The 14,885-nt window shown below is 35.8% G+C and overlaps 1 protein-coding gene across 15 annotated transcripts in view; it reads right to left on the reverse strand.

Annotated features, from left to right (window-relative positions):
• The window catches only part of EML1 (EMAP like 1), a 133,904-nt gene that overhangs the window by 23,211 nt on the left and 95,808 nt on the right, over positions 1-14,885 (reverse strand). For 4 of the 15 annotated variants that reach the window (XM_031049402.2, XM_034062234.1, XM_031049399.2 and 1 more), the window contains 7 exons: positions 12,875-12,903; positions 11,413-11,439; positions 9,047-9,277; positions 8,117-8,246; positions 3,780-3,929; positions 2,223-2,292; positions 197-307 (listed from right to left, as the gene is read on the reverse strand). In XM_031049402.2, the coding sequence (XP_030905262.1) occupies positions 197-307; positions 2,223-2,292; positions 3,780-3,929; positions 8,117-8,246; positions 9,047-9,277; positions 11,413-11,439; positions 12,875-12,903 (748 nt within the window). Of the gene's footprint in view, positions 1-196; positions 308-2,222; positions 2,293-3,779; positions 3,962-8,116; positions 8,247-9,046; positions 9,278-11,412; positions 11,440-12,874; positions 12,904-13,099; positions 13,118-13,517; positions 13,594-14,885 lie in introns of those variants that run through there. The other 11 variants (XM_031049404.2, XM_031049405.2, XM_005149544.3 and 8 more) reach the window with 9 other exon arrangements.

Here is a 14,885-nt window from a genome sequence, read left to right on the forward strand (position 1 = left end):
GACTGCTGAGACTGCTAACTTTAATAGCATCATAAACTATTGGAAACAACTGGGTTGCAAGCTTTCTTCCTCTAAACAGGAAACTAAGAGAAAAGACATCTTGGAGTTTGTTTTGATCAAGAAAGCTAAATTTGAAAGACTTCAAGGACCTTTTCAGCAATGATTCTTAATATAACTATTCATTCACTTTACTTACAGATTTAGAAAAAGCAATGCAAGTGACAGCTCGGTCAAAAAAACCCATTCCAATGACATGCAGTGTATTCAGAGTTACGGAATCCCAGACACGCACATGTGGAGGCAATTGCTATAAAACAGGCAGAAAAAAAAACCCAGCTGAAACAATGGTGGCAAAAAAAAAAAACACCTATCAGGATTTTTAAAATAGCAATTCATCAAAAAAAACCCACCAATTTTATCACAATTTAAGATACAAAAATGATCGTAAGTCCTCTAGGTTCACCCATGGCAGCACAGATACACTATAACTGATTCGCTGATTACTGTGCCTAGGACCAGTATCTTGGACTGACTATCTAAAGTATACAACATGTCAGCTCTCAGTGATACCGGTTAGCTCACTAAAGTTAATAGGAACTGAGACATTCTTCATTAAGTGAAAATTGTTGATGAACTTGCACCATGAGACTTACTTGTAGGTCCAGGACCATCAATTTAAATTGTAGCAACCATATAGCAACTCTGGCGAACATCAAAGAGGAAATGCAAAAAGAAGCTCAAGAATTTCTAAAATGTCATTAATTTCCATGTCATACAAATGACTGTGAAAAAGAACTGTATCTTCAGACTCTTCTTTACAACTGTAATCAGAACTAGACTGCTGTTTGTACATAAAATTCAAGTTATACACAACGATCCAAGATCCAACTCCCTATGAAAGCTACATGGTTGCCCCTTCCTCCCCTCTGTCTTTGACCTTGTACAGCACAGAGCCCCACACCGGCTGTTTCATGGAGATAGAAATGCTCCTCAAGTCCACTAGAGGGAACCCCAGGAAGGAATTGCTGATAAAATTTTCTTTTAAAAGTAGGAGTTTAACAGTGCCATCAACCCCTGCCAGAAAAAAAAACAAGGGACGTGTTTTATTTGTCCTTTTCCTCTGCCCTTTAAAATAAAATTAATTTGTTTTATTACAATATCAGGAAAAAAAAAAACCAAACCAAAACAAAACACAACAGCCATCAAGTCTTTCTTGCTCGTAAGTAATGAAATTGCTCTTAACATAAATAAATACATGAAAACAGCAATTCAAGGCCACTCCAATACCTTAGTTACATAAATGGCTTTTATATAAGCTTTCCTATATACCACATTCCCCTCAAGTGTAAACATTAAATCTGCAGATTTTATTTCACACATAAAATGGTAATTATATTTCTGAAGTTAAAAAAATACATACCAGCAACTTCTCCAACACACAATAAAATTAAATAGTTTATGCTAGTTGACTAAGTTATCTTTGCATAAACCTTATATTGCATAACTGGGATTTTGTTTTCCTCATTTAAAGTAGCTTTTAATCCTAAAATTCTTCCTTGACATCTACCAAAAAAAATCACAATAGCTTGGCTGTGACATCAGCTGCATACTCTGCTTTCCTCATGCGTTTCCTGCCTCTGCTTGTACTCAATTCTTTCTCACTTGTCTTAGCTCTTCAGAGCAATTTTCACCTTACTCTGATCAAATAAATTCCTAGCCTACAGCTAAGCTTTACAATAACACAGCTAATAACAGGAGAAAAATATTCTTGCCTAGATGATGGCAAGAATTTCTTTTATTTTTCCCAGCAAATAACTCAAAGCCATCTTTATTTATGTTTTAGTTTTGGTAGCTGTGGTAAGAAATGAAGTTGTATACTGCACAGTTTAATCTCTGCTCCTCCCCTTCCTTTTCCTAATATCCATCTGACCTCTCAAATCTCTGTTGTAGCCTCACCCTTTTATGTCTCTTTTGGAAACCATCTCCAAATTTACCTTCAGTCTGTGAAAGTAACGGAACCAGTAACCACTGACCAATCTTGATAATGGAATTAGGTAACTGACAGCATGCAATAGCCATTTTCAAATTAATCTTTCCTTACTTTCAGTCCTAAAATGTAAGACCAATTTAACTACGACATGAGAAGAATATAGCATGTATCTTTTCAATAACATAATCTTGTGAAATAGAAGCAACTATATGTCAGCAAAGGAATCACTCACTTTTCCATCCTTGGATGTCCCAGCAACTTGACCTGTTGCGATAGTGATCCTATCAGGATGGACAGCCAGGCTAAAAAAGGAGAAAGGCCAAACTTATATAAGCTTATAATAAATAGCCCTATTTTAGTCACATAAATCACACAGCAGACATCTAAACATTTTTAAAATATAAACCCAGAACTCACAAAATAATTTTCATGCTCTTTTATTCAGAAAACTCTTCTTTCCTTATAAACAAGATAGTAATTTCAGCCCTAATACCCAAAAACATGTATCAAACAAGCCCCAGTCTCACTTATGCTGGGATTCATCTCACCAAGATTTGAATGACAGCAGTTTATTTTACCAGGAGTTTACAGCTTGAGCTAGTTATCTAATTTCGGTCATTTCTAATCAGAGGTTCCAGAGATCTGGTCAGTACAGTCAATGCTGTCTAGTGACAATCTTCCAGACTAAACTGATGTATCCACTCAAACACTGCTCTTCAGACTATTGACCAGATACGTGCAATGATTTTATAAGAAGATACCAACTTCCCTTAATACTTTTCAGGTAGAAAAAGTCCTTCAGTAAGCAAGAACAGGATACAGAAATTAGGAATTTTGATTCTAAAATTAAACTGATATTTTAAAACTGTGATCAATGTTAACTTACGTCTCTAAGAAAAAAACAATCTAAAATTTGTATTAAAGCCTGGAGTACGTCTGTTTTTGCCCTAAATCCTCACATTTCTTTTTTCACTACACCTGCTTTGTTTACAGTTCTAGAGCCCAAGTACCCTGCAAAATGAACTGTGGCAATAATACATTCAGCTTTATAATGCAGAGAGGTATCCTCTTTCCAATAAACCTGAAAGCTTTGAAATAATCTAAGGAGTCAGAAAATTTGAAAGAAAGAAATGAGATGGAACAGGTCCAAGTTTAAAATCTCCTTGTAAAACAACTAGATTATACAAATAATTCAATTTCATGAAACATGCTCACAAGATTATCAGGTCTATATCTGGCTTTGAGGGACAACAGGTGTTTCATAATGCTTAATCTGAAGAAAGATGTCAAACTATCTTCATATATCAGAGACCATCACATAATCCGGATGCTCTTTTTGAGCACTGATACTGTCAAGATAAACCGCATGTTTATTTAGATTTCAATTTAATGATACTGGTATTTCCTGGTATCTAGTATCTTCTAAACTTCAACACAGCTAAATCACTTTGAAGCTGAAGCTGGCATGCCTGCATGGCAGCAGACAAACCAGGCTCCTCAGAACTAGTTTACAGGGTATCTACCATGATGTAGACATGCCTGAAGACTACAACAAAGACTGCAGATGAGATTAAAACTGTTTCATTGTTTAGACTGAGCCTAAAGGACATGTATCTGGAACCCAGACCCAGGTGAAGATGACTTAATTTAATCCCACTTAAAAAAGCGAAGGAGAAAAGTCTGAAGAAGTTAATGTTAAATCATCCTAAAAACACAGTAATGAAAATAAGTAAAACTACCCTGAATACCGTTTTGTTAAGAAAAAAAGAAAGATTATTAGGTGACTTACCACTTCACATCATCATTATGACCAGTGTAATGTCTCTGCAGTTGCTCTTCAACATTGTACAACACGACTACAGATGCGATGAAGTATACAGTTTCGCCCGTTGGGAGAAGATAGAGATTACTGCGGCAATCCCGACCCCTATATCCATAGCTAGCATGTCGGTCAAGCTGCAACAACATTATCTACCAATGCAGAATGTTAAAAATAATGAAAACCAAAATGGATTCTCTGCCCCTCTATTTCCTCAAGTCTGCACCTCTTGGCTTGAGCACAACTTTAACACTTGCCAGCCTTCACAACTCTTTTCCTTACTAGAACAGAGACCTAGTGAGTTACTGAAAACCTATACTTGTCTTACAGAAAACACATGGTAAACAAGACAGTAATTTGTAGACATACTATCCCTTTCCTATCCTCCGGAATTTGCTAAATGCCAGACTAAGGGAATATTAATTTTGTCCCAAGTGTATTTACTATTTACACTGCTTGACCAATTCAAATACAAATTTAGACTTGACAGAAACGCTAGTAAGTCATTCACTACATCTCCCTGCATTACATTCGGATTGATGGCATTATCCTGTGTGCAGGCTGATTGATTTCATTATTCTGGGCATTACCAGCCAGATGGATACAAAACCGTAAAAGGGTTACATCACCCCTTCCAATTTATTTTCATAGTATTTCAAAGGCAGTGGCCCAGATTCTGATGTTAGTCATATCAACACTAATCTAAAATTAATCCAATGAAATAACTGGAATTAATCCAGATACAATCTCATTTAGACTGAATGTTAATTCAGCCAAATTATGTAGTTTTATTCTTCTGAAGAGTCATTAGGGACTTAAAACTATTTTGGCTTTCATTTTTTACGGGAACTGAGAGAAACAGCATTAGCAGAATTCTGGCAAAACACGAGTGCATTCTAATTCAGTCAGTATGGAGAAACTGGCTGTGATAAATATATGGAGAAGTACTGAAACCCCAATTATATGATGTTAAGAAGATACTTGTGCACTATTCTCTGTGGTCAATAATAACTCAGTCAAGGTAAAATTCTTATGTTAACATTATTCAAGAAGCAAAGTCAATAGTTATCTTATTTAAATTTAGAAGTAACAGCTTGCTGTTTCTTTCCCAGTAAATGCAGAAGTAGTGCTGCATACCAACCATTAAGATGAGCATTCAAAAATACAGCTTCTGGACTCACAAATTGAAATACTTCAGCCAAAGTTCCTTCAAGTTCAAGGTACCAAAATTTGAAGACATGGAAACAGCAATATCTTCAAATTACAAAGCATTCACTATCAATTTTGAACCTATCTGTAGTGGTCAGAGTTAACTACTCTACATTGCTGGACAATATTTGTTTAAATTCATTTTTCTCTATAAGGCCAGATACCATTACCAACTGAAGCCAACATAAGATACCCATAATTCAACAATATATAATCAAGTTCATAATGAACAAGCAGTTGAAGCTAGCGTAACAAAGTGAACTTTTTTAAAAAGTGAAGTAAAAATATTATACAGACATTCATAAAGAACAAATCTCAATGCATAAAAATAGCTATTAAATGGGAAAGATTACATTCTTTAGGGAAAATCCCCTTTCTTTGCACTTTTTCCTGAGGGGAACAATGCTGCATTCAACCCTTCGCATGATTGCTGTTGTCAAACACTCAGTTTCTTTCTATCAGCCTTTTTTCTCAGATGCAAACTCCTGGGGTTGATCTCTCCTTCTCCTCACTCTTTCCCACACTCTGATTCAGTGGCTCCAAGTTGGATTTGGTAAGTTGTCACTTCAGGAAATGTTATCTTGACCTTTTATTTTCATCTGGCCTGCAGCTTTTGTTTCAAACCTCCTGCTTGCCAACTGAGCTGGTCTCAAATGGATCTGTGCAGACCACTGCTCCCATCCCGATGTTCCCAGTGCTGATTTCTCACTCAGATTTTACCACCTCTGCTCCAGTCCTCACGCTTCATCACTCAGCATTTGTTTCTTCATGTCTGATTATATCTGATGTGCCCTTAACCTTTTTCAGCCTACCCAGATACCTGCTAACATGACCGTAAAACCCTTTTATGGTTAAGGTATGCCCCGAAACCTATACACATTAGATTTTCATCCTCCTGTTTCCCATTACAGTCTGCTTTTCCCTTTCCATTTGTCCATCTCACCTCCAATATCCTGTTTTTCTGTCCCCATTTTTACATTATAAAGCATTTCTGGCTGTAATCCCACAGCCAGGCTGATTTGTCTGCTACAAAGATTTGTCTCCTACTCCACTTTGGTTACCATCCAATCAAACAGCTCAGCTTCCCCAATTTAACTGGAACAAATGCCTGCAGTATTCGTAGGTTTTCTCCTCAAATTATTTTATGCTTCTCTCCCCAACTTTTCTTCTCATCATTATAGTCAGTAAATCGGGCATTATTTTCTCTTTTTTTTTTTCTTTTTTTGGTGGTGATTGGTTTATTCTGTTGTTGATTGTTTTGGGTTTTTGTTTTGGGCTTGCTTTGTTTGTTGGGGCTTTTTAAAACATCTTTCATATATTTATAACTTCCATATACTTTCATACACCTTTACATTGGGCATAACTTTTAAGTATGGACATTATGATTGGTTTTAACTGCAAATAAATCTGAAAAAGTTTGCATGGTATTTTTGGAAAAATATGCATCCTCCTCAGTAGCTATTTAGGGTTAGTTAGATCATTTTATTAATTCATACCTTCTTGATTCAGAGACAACCTTTACATATAGGATTCTGCTGGGTATACAGATCCACACCAGAAAGGACATATGAATATTCAAACTAATAATAATACTCCATCTGGCAACTATTCAGCTACTTAAGTAAGCTTAAGTGAGAAATCAATGAGACTGAAATTATGACCTACTTTAATTATCACTTTCTATAATAGCTTGAAATTCTAACTTCAGCTGCCACCTACACACTACTAACAATCTGGTTTGTTTCCTGGTTGGTTTTTTTGCTGTTTCAGCAAGCATCATGACACTTCCTCCTATATCATCCTTAGGCCCCCTAAGCAAGGTGCCCCTTACAAGTATAAAGAGACATCATTTAATTATGTTGCAACATACAGAGTGAGCCTGTACAACAATTAGATGGTAAAATGCTTCATGGAGTATTTCTCATTCTAATCTCAGCTGGTTTATTAATTTTATGGATTTTTGGGAGTTTTAACTAATCTTTAGTTATTTCTGTATGCATTATCTACGCAGTTCCAGCAGAGTGGGGTAGAACCTACAGGCTCAGCTGCAACAGAAATGACAAGAATAGTTTTACTAAATCTGTCATTAATCTCCAGTGAATACAATGGGACTTTTGGAAACTCTCTGTGTGCATTCTGAAACCACATGCAGTTCTATTTAAACAACTCCAAAAAAGACTATATACAGCCTGTCTTCTTTTTTATGAAGACAAAGCAACTTCCTATTTGCACTGTTTAGGATCAAAAAAAAAAAAATCTTTTTCTTAAAATAGAAAACCTCATGAAGAATTCATTTCTCTAAAGAGAGCAAATATTATAAGTAGACTAAGATCTTATTGTGTTCATAGTTTATCTCAGATAATCTATTATTAAGTTTATACAAAGCTGAAATATTCCTTTTTTCAATGAAGAACGTATTTTCTTTTTACATTTAAAAATGAAATGTGAAGATTTCTGTATGCAATGAAATGCAGATTTCTTAAAAAGGCTATAATTATGTCCACTCATAGAAGTCAGTGGAAAATTCTGGTTGTTTATTGTTTCTGGTGCTTAAACACAGTTTAATATCTAAATTCAAACACTATTTTATATATGGTAGCTTATGAATTTTATTGCTAAGCACCTATCGGTTGCAAAACACTCTTCAATTGAGGGCTTATTTTAGTACTATAGTTGATTATAGCTTCCTCTAAAAGCCAATGGTGCACATTTTATAAAACAGTTTAAGACAACAGATTACTGCTGAAAATCAGCAAAAACCTGAGCTTGTTTTATGCATACTTTAATTAATAATCACAGCTCACTACATTCTTGCAATATGCCTAGCTTAATCTTCAGCTAATTGGCATGCTTCAGACTTAACCTTCAGGCAACATTTAAGCCAAATCTTTAAACTGCCACTCTTTACTTCACAAAGGTATAGAACTGCAGACTCAAGAAACTAACACCTATTTACATTGGAATGTTGCTTCAGTAATGAACTGAACCCATGAGCTTAATTTTGCCGCATTTCAGCTTGAATAACTATTTAAAACTCTTTAAAACAAATCATTAAGAAATTACTGATTTCCAGTAGTCCTCTAGCACAGAAAGGATACACCCATTCCAGCTTAAGCCTCTTGGCTGGTAGTTCTACTTTTGCTTCCAAATTATAAGATTCCACTTGCTCTTTGGGCATGTACATGGTAACAGGACGTCCACGAAGAAACATTTTTACGTATCCTTCCTCTACAAAAGGTCAGAAATGCTTAATGTTACACAAAAAACCCATCAGTGGAGAACTCCCATGCTCCTCCACCCCTTCCCATTTAACAGTCTGGTGTGTTACAATTACAGAACAACATGCAATCTCGAACTTAGAAATTAAGCAGTACTTCTTTTTTCCTAATCATAATAACTAAACAGATTTTTTTTGAACATTCAAAGTCCCTTTTCCTCTAAATATTTTGAGCAGCAGAATTAGAATTAAACAATGTCATGAAGGACTACAAAACTGAAAGGACTGAAATCAAAACTTTTTTGGTGAAAAATAATGTTACAATATTACATTTTTAAAAAACTAAAAATAAGGGGAAAACTTCAAAGATTACAATTAACGCAGAAATGCCACTTAAATTAATTTTATTTTTTAATCAATATTTACAGTTGAGCATCAGCATCTAAAGTATTTTCCAAAACGCAGTCGCATTCTTTGCATCTCAGTGTAAAGTATGCTTTACACTTGATACAGTGTTAAGAGATACATTCGAGGATAAGGAACACAAACAGTTAGTAAAAGGAATCATGCTGATGTACATGCAGAAAAGACACATGCTTTAAGTATTACTAAACATTGAAAAAAGGAATGACAACATTGACAGCACATTTAAAGAAAGGAAAATGACATACAGGAGAGAAGCTACAAAAACTGAATTGGCTGACAGAAGTGAACAGTTCTAGAAGAAAATACTAGAAGTAATGTGTTGAACTGGTAAGAAATATTTTTGGGGGAGAGAAGCAAGATTAATAACAGATCTGGAAGTACTGACTTGGGGACTTCATGGGGCTTATAAAACTAGGAGATCTGGGAAATGCCATGAAGGTCTGACTAGGACTTTTGGGAACTGGCAAGGCCAAAGTGGGTGTCCTGTGAACTTCTGGTGAAGTTTGTCCAGATTCAGAACGTGCTGGCTCTTGCTGCTCCATCGGCAGATCAAGGGGTTCAGCCTTGTTCTCATGCGACTCAAGCAGTTTTGGAGTCAGTGACATCTGTAGAGTTACTAGACAGAATAATCGTGGGCACAGAGGAAATGGAAGGGCAAAAGTAACAAAATCACGTAAATGAAAAAAAATTAAACAATTTAGGACTGCTAAAATTATGCTATGAATTGTTAAATATCACTACAACTATATCAATTTTTTTTTAATTTGAAAGCTAAGACTTTATTTTAATTGGAAATAGGCATACTCTACAAACCCTCACTAAATTAATACAAATTATTGGTTGAACAAATAAACGTTATAGCTATGCTCTAATACCTAAATATATGTGTATTTTGTCTTGAGACCAATTCATGTGGGAAAGAGATCTAACTAATCTGTCACAGTAAGGTTACAGCTAGGGCTCTCTAGTTTCATTTACAGAATTCATACATACAAGGAAATCAACAGAAAACTGAATGATAAAAAGAAGCAGTGATGATGATGATGGTGAAATAATAGTGACAGATTTTTGGAGCTTAAGATGCCTGTTAAAATGCTAAAATACTGGAACTGTTTTTAAAAATTTAATAGATCTGCATTGGAAAATAAAATATAGAGGGTAAAGCATTAAATAGCAGAGCATTACAGCACTATTCAAATGCGCATGCAACATCTATTTAATGAGCTTGAAACACATGCCAAGACTACTGATACTGGTGCACTGGAAGTCAATAGATTTTCAGCACTGACAACCACTGACTGTGCTTATCAGTCTAGGAATGAACAAAAGCTTAATTCATTGAACTGCTTTTCTCACCTGAAACTTACGGGACTCAAAACTTGCATTTAGCCATCTACAGTGAAAGTATTTGACCTAGTCACTCAAAATTCTATATTAAGTAGGGAGAAATGGGTACTTTTGGACAAATTAATCACGTTTTGAAGAAGACATCCAAAAGCAAGTATAGTAAATTATACAAGTATATAAATACCTTCAGAATGCCTCTCTCTCTCCCCTAAGTATAAAGAAGAACTTAGGCTAACTAGGTTGGGTATAGAAATACATACTGCATATTTATTTCAAATTTTTGGTAATATTAATTCGATCTGTATTTATTTTTTTACACTATTCCAAATATATTATCTTCATAATCAACATACATACTTTTCATTGTACTTTTCTTAGCTAAGTTTAAGACAGCAAAGTTCTAAATGTGAAGATACAGATGTAAGGACAGACAATCATTAAACTACAAAGACAGACCAATAATGAAACTTTCAGACAAATGTATCTTTTACATCTGCAACTTTGTAAATTTGAAATTGTTGTGGAAAATAACTGAAAAGCTTAACAGCTACTGAACTGAAATAAGAAAGCACATGAATGCCAGTAGAATCTGCAAAAGAGACCACTACTGCTTGCAGGCATAAAACTGTACAAAGAATACACATAGGCAGAGACTCTTTAAGAGACTTTGCCTTGAGAACAAACACTCTTTGCCTTGTGAAATTTTAGATTTGTTGCAAAGCTGAAAGATGCTGATTAGTGGAAAAACTGTTAGCATCTAGCTATTGCTAAAAAGCAAAATAAATCTGTGATTCTATCACAGACATAAACATGCATCAAATATGCACATTTACACTAAAGTTAAAGCTTTAGAAAACAATACGGTATGTTTACCAAATGTACTTCTACTTTATCACACTAAGCAAAAAGCACTGGGGAATTAGTTGGAGGCCTAGGTATGTTTATTCAACATTCAGAAAAATCTACAGTCTACTCAGTAAGAAAAAGCACAGGAAAAACCAAGGCTTCTATAATCATGTTAGGCTAACAGCAGAACAGCCAACAATGGGGCAAATTCTATATGAATTTCAGCAGAAGTGCAGAACGCCATTTCAAACACAGTGAACATCCACGTGTTGCCATATAGCTCTCTCAACATTTTTTTTTCCTAATTCAAATTCTTCGGAATAAGTCCACAGGAATTTAATTATAACCCATTATTATTACAGAAGTGCACCTGAGGGCTATAATTCAGCAGACTGTATTATATATGGCATAATATTTTTGTTTCATTGAGAAGAACTAGAAAAGTTTTAACACTGCAAAATGTGCACAAGTTAGAAAATAGATGTTTATACACTGAGCTTTTATCCCACCAGCACCATTTTGCTTCGAGAGCTATGAGGTTTTGGAATTTAAGCCTACCTTTGCAGTGTGTCACACGGCGCTTCCCTTGTGATTACAGAGACAGAGACAGAAGGGCTAGATAAAGATGTGTTTGAATACAATAAACTCACTAAATACCTGCTCTACAGGGTGTCCAGTTATATTCTGCAGGAAGCTAACCTAGTGCTTGACATAACCCTGAGCCATACTCCATGCCATAAAGTGGTTAATTACAGTCAAAACCATTTTCCTCCATCTAGGGGCTCTGTTTATTTCTTCTATCATTAAAATACTGGCTTAGGCTCCATTATGTAACTATATGCTTAAAGTAAGTAAAATACCAAGCATAACTTTCTTAGGAAAGAAAGAACCCCACAACATTAATTTCAGTAGGAATTTCATCCGGGTGAGAAGGGTATTAATAGTGTCACATATCTTTAATTAATGATCGTTATCTATAAAGTGCCAGAATACCTTCTGAAACATCTTGCTTATATGGTGCAAGGGAAGGAGAAATGTTACATAAGAAGAGTACATTCTGTGCAAATCAGTTTTCTTTTTCTAAACCAACAGTTTTCATGAAAGCGACATGAACCATGATTCTATTCTCACAAGAGACTCAAGTATGTACTTAGTTTTATACATTATTGAGTTCAAAATCAATTACACTAAACCCTGAAGTTTGGCTTAAGAGCTTTGTTAGATGATGATCAAACAGTGCACTAAACAGAAGATTTTCTACTTTTTCAGCTTAATGAATGAAAAACTGTATGATTACAAAAATATCTGGTAAATCAACAGGGTTTTTTTCCTTCCTTATTCTGTTAAAAGAAAGCTTTTATTTTAGTTGTCCTTGGTTTTTCTGAACAAAAGTAACTGTTACATATACACTATTCAGCTTCATATCTTTATCACGATTGTTCAAAACTATGCAACTGTCTAATGACAAGGACAAACCACTTTCACTTACACCTACTGTTTAATTTTCAACATCTGTTTGCAGAGACAATATGTAATTGGGCAAAAATGAAGTGATTTTCAAATTAAAGATAGATTTCCAAAAGTGTAGTAACAAAAACTTTTTTTTTTTTTGTAATTTGACAAGTTTTATTATTATAAGGCACTGGGACAGATGTGGCATTCTTGAACAGAATTTGAGGGCTCCCTTTTATGACTAAATTAACATGACTGTATCATAGCTGGAACCTGGCATATGCTGTAACTAACAGCCTTAATATTGCTTTGAAAGGGAAGACATATTTGAGATAAGAAGACATGGCCTTTTTCTACTTAACAACTATACAATAAACGTCTGCATCAGGCTAATAAAACCTAGTGCAAAATAATCAACTTTTTTAAAAGTATGTCATCATCAGCCTCTAAGTATCATGTTTAGATTCCCAATGCCAGTTTTTAGGCATCCACAGAAAACAAAACAAAACCCCAATACTATTATGTTATCACAATTGTTATCTGCTTAAAAATTTAAAAAAGTTCCTACCTGCACTGAACATTGGTTCCTTGGGTTTGCTGTGAAAACAGTGAAGAAATGTCTGTTTTAAAAAGCATGCACATATAGTCTGCATATATAAAGGCAACAATATCAATTTAAAAATGCAACACAAAAGATATAAAATATTTTTGTGTGCACATATAAATAAAAACATTTTTTCAATTCAATTATTTACAATGTAAATCTCCAGGCAGACAGTTAAAAACAGTATACATTGTGGCTCCTTGACGGCAGATGTTAAAACTTCCACATTCAATTCTCCTTTAATTCTTGAAACTATAGATTTTCCTTCACTAACGACCAAATCCTCCTCTTCTGCAAAGTTATTCCAGTTACAAGAGAACACAGAAACTGGTCATGAGCAGCTGCATTACTTTTGGTTTCTGTTGTGGTTTAAACCCAGCCAGCAAACGTAGCTGCTTACTCACCCCCTGCCTTTCCCCCTCCCCAGGCGGGACAGGAAGGGGAATCAGAAGAATGCAAACACACGGATTGAGATAAGAACGGTTTAATAACTAAAAGAAAGTACAATATAATATTAATAATGATAAGGGAGATAACAGGGAGAGAGATAAATAACTAAAAGCGAAAAGAAAGAAGAAAACTAAACAAGTGAAGCACAATCGCTCACCACTCTGATTGATACACAGTCCAACCCAAGCAGCAATCAGCCTTTTCCGGGCAACTCCCCCAGTTTATGTAGTGGGCATGTGACGTGCTGTGGTACGGAATACCCCTTTGGCTAGTTTAGGTCAGGTGTCCTGTCTCTGCTCCCTCCCAGCTCCTTGTGCCCCTCCCCACTAGCAGAGCAGGATAGACTGGAAAGTCCTGGATCAGGGTAAGCATTACTTAGCAACAGCTAAAACACTGGTGTGTTACCAGCATTGTTTTCAGACTAAAGCCAAAACATAGCACTGCACCAGCTTGTAGGAAGAAAATTAACTCTATCCCAGACAAAACCAGGACAGTTTCCAGTCAGTGAGTTTTGTTACTCCAAAGCAGTCTAATACTGTAATAAAAAGCAAGGAATATGTTCTTAACTACAATATCTCTCTGCATATGAAGAGCAGTAGGAGCACTGTATCACCGCATGTGTGGGTGTTCACTTCATGTCTTTGTTTCTTTCTGGATTTAAGAAGCAAAACAAAGCTTGAATCTTGCTTTTCCAAAAATACTCAATAGTTTCTTGGTGAATGACAGAACTTAGTAAAACCCAAAAAGCACATAGCTATCATGATTAAAACATCTTCTCTTCCGCACTGCACTGCTGCCTGAGAGACAATCTGAGATCAGACTGCCTTTTTGTCTTGAGAAAATATTTGGCACAACTTCGGGGGAAAAAACATGAAATGTGTGGAGAAAGAAGAGGAAAAAAAGCTGAGGAGCTCTCTGGATAGTACTGCCCTGGCCAGAAAGAAGCAATCTTCTTGAAGACATGGCAGTCATTTTCTTTCTTTGTCCTTTGCCTCCGTATAATCATGCTTGAGGGTGTTTCTAATGAAGCATGAAAGGGACACAAAGCTATATTATGCTCTCGTGAGACCTCACTTGGAGTATTGTGTGCAGTTCCTGTGTCCTCAACATAAGAAGGACATGGAGCTGTTGGAACAAGTCCAGAGGAGGGCCACGAGGATGATCAGGGGACTGGAGCACCTCCCATATGAAGACAGGCTGAGAAAGTTGGGGCTGTTCAGCCTGGAGAAGAGAAGGCTGCGTGGAGACCTCATAGCAGCCTTCCAGTATCTGAAGGGGGCCTACAAGGATGCTGGAGAGGGACTATTCATCAGGGACTATAGTGATAGGACAAGGGGCAATGGGTTCAAACATAAACAGGGGAAGTTCAGGTTGGATATAAGGAAGAAGTTCTTTGTCCTGAGTTCAGCTGTAGCAGTCATTTTTTTTCCTTCTTAGCAGCTGATGCAGTGCTGTGTTTTTACTTTAGTCTGAGTACAACGCTGATAACACACCAATGTTTCAGTTGTTGCTAAGTAATGCTTAC

Source organism: Melopsittacus undulatus, chromosome 4, assembly GCF_012275295.1.
Source record: "Melopsittacus undulatus isolate bMelUnd1 chromosome 4, bMelUnd1.mat.Z, whole genome shotgun sequence".
Taxonomy (NCBI): Eukaryota; Metazoa; Chordata; class Aves; order Psittaciformes; family Psittaculidae; genus Melopsittacus; species Melopsittacus undulatus.